The sequence below is a fragment of the Amphiprion ocellaris genome, chromosome 19 (genome assembly GCF_022539595.1).
Source record: "Amphiprion ocellaris isolate individual 3 ecotype Okinawa chromosome 19, ASM2253959v1, whole genome shotgun sequence".
Lineage (NCBI taxonomy): Eukaryota > Metazoa > Chordata > Actinopteri > Pomacentridae > Amphiprion > Amphiprion ocellaris.
Genome location: NC_072784.1, coordinates 2,984,644 through 2,995,855, shown reverse-complemented (window position 1 = coordinate 2,995,855; position 11,212 = coordinate 2,984,644). Strand labels below are relative to the sequence as shown.

At 37.6% G+C, this 11,212-nt stretch overlaps 1 protein-coding gene across 1 annotated transcript; it reads left to right on the top strand.

The window, feature by feature from the left end:
* Positions 1-3,299: 3,299 nt before the first annotated feature.
* On the top strand, positions 3,300-10,711 carry LOC111584529 (ornithine decarboxylase-like). Its single transcript, XM_023293689.3, has 9 exons — positions 3,300-3,857; positions 4,019-4,146; positions 4,611-4,784; positions 5,667-5,839; positions 5,918-6,134; positions 7,255-7,338; positions 9,182-9,344; positions 9,582-9,703; positions 10,216-10,711. The coding sequence occupies exons 1-9, from the start codon at positions 3,836-3,838 to the stop codon at positions 10,471-10,473; spliced, it is 1,341 nt and encodes a 446-aa protein (XP_023149457.1). The 5' UTR covers positions 3,300-3,835; the 3' UTR covers positions 10,474-10,711.
* Positions 10,712-11,212: the final 501 nt, after the last annotated feature.

Below are 11,212 nucleotides of genomic sequence, written 5' to 3'. Positions count from 1 at the left end.
TCCTCTGTCTAAACTGTGGTGTTCACTGGGAAATGTGATATCTGTCATCTTACAGGTCAAAATGGCCACAAAAAACATTAAAATTCTTGTGGATTGCTCCCTCCAGGTTGGGTGGGGGAGTTTCTTCCCCAAGCAAAGGAGTTCATGTATCTCAGGATCTTGTTCACGAGTGATGGGAAAATGTGAGGGGAGATGGACAGGCGGCTTGATGCGGCATCAAGTACTGAGCCGTCATGGTGAAGAGGGAGCTGAGCTGCAAGGTGAAGCTCTCAGTTTACCATCTATCTACGTTCCAACCCTCATCTATGGTCATGAGCTCTGGGTAGCGACAGAAAGAATGAGATTGTGGATACAAGCGGCTCTACAAAACTAGAGGTGATTTGGGATTCCAGTCTGTTGCTCCTCGTTTGTGGAATGCTTTACCACGGTCCTTGTGTCTGGTTGATTCAGTCGACTCTTTTAAAAGTCAGCTGAAAACACTCTATTTAGACAAGCTTTTGGTTGACTGAATGGCCGGTGACTGTATTTTAGTATCATGTTGTCATGTGTATTTACACTGCAAAAACTCCAAATCTTACCAAGTCTGTTTGTCTTCTTTTTAGTCAAAATGTCTCATCCCACTTGATTTAAGATAAATTCACTTAATAAGACACATTTCAGCAGATGGAGGGACTTGTTTTAAGACAATGCATCTTAAATATCTTGTTAAGTCAAACAATCTTGAAATTATCTTGTTTTGAGTTGAATTTTACAAGAAAACTCAAAATAAGTTTAACCCTCGTGTCGTCCTGCAGGTCAAAATTGACCCGTTTGAAAGTTTGAAAATGTGGGGAAAAAAAAAAATTTCACAGTGAAACTTGTTCTATTGACAGATTTTTCACTTATTTCAAGGTAAAAGTTCCCTGAAGTTAGTTTTTTTTCTTGTTTTGAGAGGGGCATTTTTCCAGTGTATGTGTTGTTTTATATTATTGTCATTTTGCATTCTGTTGTGGCTAATATCAAACATTGTTGCTGTTTTAAATCACATTCAGGATCTTCCAGTCGCTCACCTCATGACTGGTGATGAGATTTCCACAGCAAAAAGTTGGAGCAGGTGTACACTACTGCTCAAAAGTGTATAGAACGCCCCAATTTTTCCATTTTTTTTTTAACTAAATCCAAGTTCAAGTCCAATGACTAGCTTGAAATGCTACAAAGGTAAGTGGTGAACTAACAGAGGTTAAAAAAGGTAAGATAAAACAATGTACATTTCAGAATTATACAAAAACGCCTTTTTCAGGGAACAGAAATGGGTTAACAACTTAAAGCTGTTCTGCAGCAATGGAAGCTGATCAAGCCTTGAAAGTTGGTGCTACCAAATCCTACAGGTGTCCCAACTTTTCTACATTCCTTCCAACCCCATCTGTCTGCATAAAGTAGTGTTGGAACCCACCGTGGCACCAAACCCTCCAGAGCATTATTAGAACAGTATTGTACAGCAGAAAATAGTGTGTTGCTGTAAAAATGGAAAGGAAAAGGCAGTTAACAATAGAAGAGAGACAGACCATCATAACACACAGAGAAACTGTGAAGAAAGTGATGGTGTCAGTGAGTCCAGTTTTCTCCACCATCAAAAGTCTCAGAAACTGGAGAAACTCTGACAAGAAGAGTTCTGGAAGACCCAAAGCCACAACAGAACCAGAAGACAAGTTAGTGAGAGTCTATAGCTTGGTGATAGGCGGCTCACAGGACATCTTTTAATGTCATTTTTGCATCTGTTGGTGTCGTTTGTACATCTTTTGGTGTAATTTGGATCTTTTAGTGTCATTTTTGGATCCTTTGGGGTAATCCTTTGGGGTAATTTTTGGATCTTTTAGTGTCATTTTTGGATTCTTAAGTGTCATTTTTGCATCTTTTAGTGTCATTTTTGGATCTTTTGGAGTCATTTTTGGATATTTTAGTGCATTGTGGATCTTTTAGCATCATTTGTGCATCTTTTAGTGTCATTTTCAGATCCTGTAGTGTCGTTTTTGGATCCTTTAGTGCTGTTTGTGCATATTTTAGTGTCATTTGTGCATCTTTCAGTGTGTGACATCAGCTGTCAAACATGGAGGAGGAAGTGTGATGGTCTGGGGCTGTTCTGTTGGATCCAGGGTCGTTTCTTGTACAGAGTGAGAGGAACCCTGAACCTAAACGGCTACCACAGCATTCTGCAGCTCCATGCAGAACTCTCTGGTATGTTCTAGTTGGTCAGGGGTTCATCCTACAGCAAGATAATGACCCAGAACTTCAGTCCAAGCTCTGTAGAACTACCTTAGGAAAAAAGAACCAGATGGAGTGGCAGCACAGTCTCCAGATTTCAAACCCATGGAGCTGGTTTGGGTTGAACTGGACAGAAGAGTGAAAGCAAAGAACCTACAAGAACCACACATTTACGGGAACTTCTGCAACAGAGTTATCAAGAACTTTCTGAAGAATGTTTGATTTCCACTGTGGAAAGGATGAGTGTGTTCAGCTGTTATATCTGATATTGACGACTTCCAAGACAAATTTGAAGAGTTAAGAGTTAAACAAGTATAAACAATGAAAGTTCATGGTTGTGCTACACCCTGAAGGAAAACAAATATGTCTCTTAAAGAACTCATTTACCTGTTTTCCCTTACGGTCTGTTTAGACTTTAGCTAAACTAATAAAAAGAGACATTTGTGTAACACATGTACTTAAGAGACAAAACCTAAAATTGATGAATGAGACTTATTATATTTCAAAATTCCCTCAACTATCTCTGATCTGTAGAACCCAGTTTTGCTCAGTTTGGCCTCACGTGTTAAAAAAAACTCTTCAAACTCTTCTGCTCATCATCTGCAGAAAGATGTTTCTCCATGTTGAATGTATCTCCAACAACCTGCTCCTCTGTTCACTGTTTCTGAGCCATGCTGCATTTATTTCATTCATCCAGCAGCTTTAGTTTCCCTCTCATGTTCATTTTTAACAAGTTTTGGGGCATTTAGAACAATTTTTCAACAATTCTGCACAGCTTTACACCATTTTAGGAAGTTTTTAAGTCATTTTTGCACTTTTTTTTGCACAAGTTCATGTCATTTTGGACAAACTTTGAGTCATTTGAATAGTTACATCTGTAGAAAGGGTTTGTGTCAGCTCTAACCCGTTTCACCATGCTGGATGTATCTTCTATATCCAAACCTACCAGTTTAGAATACATTTTGGTTTCTAAATTTTTTATTTTTTATTTTTTTGCTTAATTTGTTTGTTTGTTCTGTGCTTTCATTTCAGATTACAATGAGACATTAACATTCATAATTTCCAATAAAAACTGGAACAACTGAGGTGCTCTAAAACGTTTGACTGGTTGTGTAAGTGATGTAAACTTATACAGGGATTGTCCACTAATCGGCCCTTTAAGGATTTCTGTTTGCATTATGTTGTAGGATCCAACGTCAGCTCGAAGTGCAACAAAAACACCAGCAGACTGCAATCATTGGACTCCAGGGCTGCAGGCTGTTGTTGTGTCCTGCGGCTGTACGACTGCGTAACATCTGACCTGTTTGCTGTACATCCTGTGATGAGCTCAGAGGTCTTCTTATATGGCCGGCGACTCAGACAAGTGTTTCTTTAGAGTAAATATGTTTAGCGTTGGTTTTATAACAGCAGGTGGGAAGAGCCTCATCTGTGCTTTAAAAAAAAAAAAAAAAAAAAAAAATCAGCAGGTTATGAAGAGTGTCTGTTGAACTTCTCTGAACATTTACTCTGCAGCTCACCTACAGCTCTGGTACCAGGAGTACTGGTGACACTTTAACGCTTCTGAAAACTTCTCAGATTTTCAGGGTTGAATTATATGGAGGAAATCCCAAGAAACGGTAAGAGAAAGAACAACCCAGGGTGATATTTATGTACTAATGAATGTTACAATATTTTCTGGTGCCTGTAAATGAAAGCAGCAGGAGAGTTAAATGGCATAATTTAGACAAATAACTATATCCATACTGACAGATTTTGCACTTTTTTTCATCTCTTGCAGCTTCGGTGACCACAAACGGATCAGTTATGCGCATTTTGTCCACTGACAATAAGAATATTGAAATTTTAGAGAACGGAAAAAGCATCAGTGACGTCATAGACCGTAAGATTAAAGAGCTCAGCACCGTGGTGAGTGTTGCCTCACTCATATTAATGGGTTACTGTTTGAAAATGTGACATTCTGAGCTGGTGCAGCCCTATGTACCTGCTCGTTCCCTTAGGTCAGCTGACCTCTCATGGTTGGTGACCCCAAAGTCAAATAAGAGAAGGAGAGGTGCTCGGTCTTTTGCTGTCGCTGGTCCTAACCTATGGAATGCACTACCTTTGCACCTTGGACAGATTGATTCACTGCCTGTATTTAAATCAGCTCTTAAAACACATCTTTTTACCCTAGCTTTTAATTGATTTTAAGTTGTAATTTTATTGCTGTTTTGTTTTACTCTTTTTTTTAATGTCTCATATGTTTTATGTGTGTACTGCACTTTGGTCAACTGTGTTGTTTTGTAAAGTGCATTATAAATAAAGTTGGATTGGATTGGATTGGATTCTGGAGACTTTCTAAATAAAATGTGTGATGCTACCTTCTTCTCCAGGACAATGAGGAGCCGTTCTACGTGCTGAATCTTGACAGCCTGCTGAAGAGACACCTCAGATGGATCACCAACTTGCCTCGAGTGAAGCCTTTCTATGCGATGAAGTGCAACAACACCCCGGCGGTCGTCAGGATGCTGATGGCTCTGGGAATTGGTTTTGACTGTGCCAGCAAGGTACCGATGGAGGATTTTAAAGTGTTCTGTTTTTTTTTTTGTTTGTTTCATTTTCTGTGTCATTTTGCTCTTTTTTTTTTTTTTTTTTTAATTGAGCATTTTTTTAACCAGGTTAGTCCTAATGAGATCAGAGATCTCCTTTACTAGGGAGATCTGGCCAAGAGGGCAGCAGCATAGTTGCATTAAAAACAATAAACAGCAGATAAAATGAACAACATTAAAACTTGCACACAGACCAGGTGGACTGTAGTGATTTCACCAGAATTTTAAACTCATTCAATCGAACAAGGGCTTGAAGTTGAGATTGTAATTTATTCCAAGCATCAGGTGCAGAAAACCTAAATGTTTTCTTTCCCAGTTCAGATCGTACTTTGAGGATGACAAACTGCAGAGTATCCATAGATCAGAGACTTGTACTTCCATGTTTCCTTCTTAAAAGACCAGACAAATAGGTAGGAACAGTACCCAGAATAGTTCTGTAAATAAACACCAATGACTGAGACGTCGGACACTTAAAGATGTCCAGTTAACTAGACTAGAGCACACAGTGGTGAGTAAAAGGACCACATCTGATAATGAATCTCAGCTCCCCATGATACACGTTATCCAACATGCTAAGACAATTAGCAGAAGCCTTCATTTACAACACATCTCCATAGTCATAATCAGGCAAAAAGGTTGTTTCCACCAATTTCTGTTTCACACAAAAAGAAAAACATGACTTGTTTCTGTCATAAAATCCTAATAAGAGTTTCAGGTTTGTTCTTTTTTTACCACATGCTGAATGTGCTCCTTAAAAGACAAATGGTTGTCAATTAAAAACCCTAGACATTTAAAAATAGAACTCTATTTGTTGATTATTTCTTGTTAAAATCTTTACAGGCTGAGATCCAGCATGCCCTGTCCCTGGGAGCGACCCCTGACAAGATGGTCTACGCCCATACGACCAAACCGCTGTCCCACATCAGATACGCCTGCACCCACGGAGTAGACGTCATGACTTTTGATAGTGAGGACGAGCTGCTGAAAATCTCCCTGTGTCACTCCCAAGCCAAGTAAGTGAACAACTTTCTGCTTTATGTGGAACTTCTTTAAGAGCATTGCTCAACACTGTGTTTTGAATCTCTTTCCAGATTAATTCTGCGCATCGCAACGGACGACTCCAAGTCACTGGTGAGACTCAGCACCAAGTTTGGAGCCAGGATGGCGTCCGTTGGAAAGCTGCTGGAACAAGCCGGAGAGCTGGGCCTAGAGGTCATCGGGGTCAGTTTCCACGTCGGCAGCGGATGCACTTCCAGCTTGGCCTATAAGAAGGCTATAGCAGATGCCCGGCTCGTCTTCAATATGGCGGTGAGTTATAATAGAAACACAACATTATGTCATTACATATGTTGATCATTTACAGTTGTGTTCCAGATCATTATTTATGGTCTGTCGTGTTTACTATATAAGATCTCAAACCCTTGATTGAGGTGACTGACCTTTCCAATAAGGCAAATTAGTTTTCAGTGAGAAAAATCAGACTTGAGTTTACATCAGATTTCCTCTTAACCCTCCTGTTGTCTTCATTTACGGGCACCAAAAAATATTGTTTCCTTGTCTGAAAAAAATCCAAAAATTCAGCAAAAAAATTCCACAAATTTCTAAAAATTTGCAAAATCTTCAGGAAGAAAAGTCCAATAATTCCTTAAAAGTTTCCTTTAAAAGTTTTATTTAAAAAAAAAAACCTTTAAAACGGGTAAATTTTGACCCACAGGACGACATGAGGGTTAATTGCATTCAGCTGTTTTAATTACTCATTCATTTGTTATTGTAAAGATATATTAATATCTCGACATCTACCTGCCTGAGGAGATCAGACCTGCAGAATCAGTAACTTCTTTTAAATCACTTCTTATTAAATCACTTTTATAGATTTGCATTTATGTGGTTTACTTTTAGCTTTACTTAGTTTTCGTGTTTTATTCTGTATTATGTCCTGTTTATTTTAGATGTTCTCTCCTGTTCTATTTGATTTTTAGCTGCCTGGTTCTTTGGTGTGATGTCTCTTTAATTCTTTAATATCTGACTTTTTGATTTTTAATTTCCAACTTCAACCCCCAAACTGCCTAGTTCCTCTGTTTGTGATAATTGCTAATCTAGCTAATTATTCATTTAATTTATTGTCATTTTTACTATTTATTTTCATTGACTGCTCTGACTTGCCTCCTATATCTTGCTTGTTTGTCTGTGTTGCATGTTTTAACTGTCAAAGCACTTGGTGAACGCTGTTCTTGAGGCTGCTATACAAATACATAAAGTTATTATTATTATTATTATACCTTGTTTGTCACCCCTACAAATAGGCATCTGTACTTGATATAAAGGCTAATATAACTAAAAGGTAGTAAGATTACACTGTAAAAGCTCAAGACTTTAGGATTAAATTCCTAATCCTGCTGCTCTAACAGCTGATTTCTGTCTTTTCCAGAGTTTGTTGGGCTTTCAGATGAAACTCTTGGATATCGGTGGCGGATTCTCTGCCATCGGCGACTTCCAAGACAAATTTGAAGAGGTAAGAGTTTTTACTAAATAAACAATGAAAGTTATGGTTGTACTACACCCTCAAGGAAAACAAATATGTCTTTTAAGGAACTCATTTACCTGTTTTCCTGTAAGGTCTGTTTAGAATTCAGCTAAACTAACTAAAAGAGACATTTTTTAGAGACATTACATAAGAGACAAAACCTAAAATGGATGCAGCTTTAATTGTGTTTTACTTTTGTTGGTCTGGTGATGAGGATAAGGAGACTTATTATGTTTCAAAAGTCTCTCAACTATCTCTGATCTGTAGAACCCAGTTTTGCTTAGTTTGGCCTCATATGTGTTAAAAAAAAAAAACTCTGCCAACTCCTCTGTTCATCATCTGCAGAAAGATGTTTCTCCATGCTGGATGTATCTCCAACAACCTGCTCCTCTGTTCACTGTTTCTGAGCCATGCTGCATTTATTTCATTCATCCAGCAGCTTTGATTTTCCTCTCATGTTCATTTTGGATAAAAATTATGTTATTTTGAACAGATTTAGGTCATTTTGGACAAATTTACAATCATTTTCAACATTATTCAGGATGCCTTTTTTTCAGTTTTGGCAAATTTTGCATTACTTTGATTATGAGCATTTGCATTTTACCCACTAAAAACCTGATTTCTTGCCCTTTTGAGCATGAAGTGTTTTTATACGATTACTGTACTGCACATATGAGTCGTTCTTGATCCTAGTCTTTTCCTGTAAATCCTGATCTGTGACTTATTAACGCAATTTTGTTGACTTCAACCTTTATAGATTTTAAGACACTCACAGTAAAAGCCTTTACATATTTATGATCCATTTTTATGAGACACATTGTGGTTTTTCATGTTATGGAAACACAGTGTGTGGGAACACTACATCAGGTCACTGCACAGTTTTACACCATGTGGCCTCAGCTGACCCGACACAGACGTTTACTTTTGCACTGAGCAATCGTTTAAAATGTAAATATGACCTTAACCCTAAACCTCATGCAAAGTCTGAGCTAGATTTTTACTGCTTCTTCAGCTAGTACATGCAGTTCTGTAAATTTTTACTGGCTTGTAAAGCGGGGAGGCTGTAAATATGTGCTCATCTAACAGCTTTTATTTTCTCATCCAAGTTTAGACAACCACAAACACAATAAAAATGGATTTTCATGATTTGGATCCTTTATAAAATGGACTGTATGTTCTCCTGTAGAATATTCTGAGTGTCTAACACGTCATTTTCTGCATTTGATTGAACTCTTATGCACCAATTTGTACCCTTTCCACATCAGTTTAAGGTTTCAATGTGTCTTTTTGCTGTTTAAGTAAAGAAAAACATCAAATTTAGATACTAGATGACAGTTCAAAATATAATATTTTGTTTTCAAGCATTTATTTTCCCGGAGAGAGATTATCCCGGATGATTCAAACATACAGTATATTGTAATTTAGTTTATATTATAATTTAGTAACTTAGCATAATTTACTTTTTGATTATATTTTGTGTCTTTTGCTTGTTAACCTCTTTGAATGAGAATCGGGCACCTTTTCACACCAATAAAATTCATTTCTTCATTCATTTTCATTGATCTATGAACACCTAGATGCATGTCACTCAAGAAATGCTTGGAAAAATTATTCTTTTAAATTTTTTTTATCAATATTAGATCAATTTGAAGAGCTTTGCCACTAAAAAACTATTAGATTCAGAAAACAGTGATGCTACTACTTTGCAATGCACTTCCTAACACTGTGTCAGAGAAACTGCTCACTGTCCACAAAATATCAAAAATATGGATAGAAGTGTAACATGTAGCTCTCAGATCTGCTGTTAATCTGCTGTGTTTGGTCCCTCTAGTTTTCAGACGTCATTAATGAGGCGCTGGATAAGTTCTTCCCTCCTGACAGCGGGGTGGAGATCATCGCAGAACCAGGACGATACTACGTGGAATCGGCCTTCACACTGGCAGTGAACGTCATGGCCAAACGAGTGGTGGCCAGTGAAGTGGATGAACAAAACAGTACATGCACACATCAGTCTTCTGAAGCCATGTCGATGTTACCCATCTAGCAGTAGCATAAACTGTAGACGTCTTAACTAAATTGTAGTTACTCAGTTTGTATGGAGCCTCAGATCCCTGTTTGCATGTGACAGAGGGTCATAGATACAAAGACTCATGTTGTTTTTGCTTTAAATGTACAAATTTGATGGATCTAATTGCTATTTTATGACATTACTTTGCATGTCTGTTTTCCAGATGGTGAGGAAAACAGCCCAGACAAAATGATCATGTACTACATCACTGATGGAGTCTACGGCTCGATGAGCTGCATCACCGCTGACCCTGTTCACAGCAAGCTAGAACCATATCCACACAGAGTAAATATCAATTCTGTCACCACACAAGAATATCTCTTTATCAGAATACTAGAATACATCCAATGCCAATGATTTAAATGTTTTATTGTGGTTGTGGAGAATATAGAGATAATTTATGCTTGAGGCAGGCAACTAGCATACATGCTTGTTAAGGTTAGTGTTAGGGTTATATAATATAATATAATATAATATAATATAATATAATATAATATAATATAATATAATATAATATAATATAATATAATATAATATAATATAATATAATATAATATAATATAATATAATATAATATAATATAATATAATATAATATAATATAATATAATATAATATGTACCATGTTGGTATAACTTCCAACGGCTATCGTCATCTTTGTATAAACTCAAATATGAAATAGTGCATCTGGCAAACAATAAAGTAACCGGTCAGATGAAATTAATTGATTGACCTGTTGAAAATGAATGCGTAACTCAGTTTCTTGTGGATGATATTCCATATTTGTCCTCTCCACAGGCGGTTGACGGCAGCGAGCCCAGATACCCGTCTGTTATCTGGGGTCCAACCTGCGACAGCATCGACAAGATCACTGAGAACTACTGGCTGCCTGAGCTGCATGTGGGGGAATGGCTTCTCATCGACAACATGGGCGCCTACTCCGTCAGTCAAGTCTCTGACTTCAACAGCTTCGAAAGAGCTCGCATTTACCCTGTGGTCTCAGCTAAAACATGGGACACCTTAAACCTGTCTCACACCTACGCCATCATTCACTGACATCAGCCTGATAATCAGACATGTAGATTTAGGTTCTTTCTTTCTCACACCAGAGGAGATGGAGACTCTGCCTGTTTAAACAAATAATAGGATTTGTTTAGTATTTTGGCTGTGATTGTACTAAAAGAAATTACACTTGAAGACCTAAGAGTGATTCTTAATGCAATATAAATGCAAATGTATGGGGTGTCTGAAAACATTTTTCCACCACTGTAATGAAGGAATGTTTTTCAAACTATTGCTGAGCTCATTGCCTTGAATGGTTTCCAGTTAACCGTCAAAACTTAACTGGAATTTTTTGCTTTCTTAATGCATTTGGAACCATCAGTTGTGTTGTACTTGATGTACAGCAAAAAGCCCTATTTAGCTACTGTAATAATCCATAATATAGCAAGAACTGCTCAACTAAGTGAAGAAAAGCCACAGTCTAACAATAATTTCCATCCTGGTACTGCTGGAGAGGGCAGAGGAGAGGTTAAATTGATATGAAAAAGTAGAAACGTTATTTAAAAAAATGCATGTGTACAGACTGATGAAAGCTATTTCCTACAAAGCACATTTTAACATGCCAGCGTTGGCTTTACTTTCCAGTGAGTTTATCAGTGTTGTGAAGAAGCCACAGGTCAACTAGTGTGAATGAGTTTTATTATAAAGTGTCTCCTTAAAAAGAGTCTCGGCCATGAAGAGCTGGAGGAGTGTTTGGTGCTGAAAGAGCAGCAGCGATGCGCCCACACTGCTG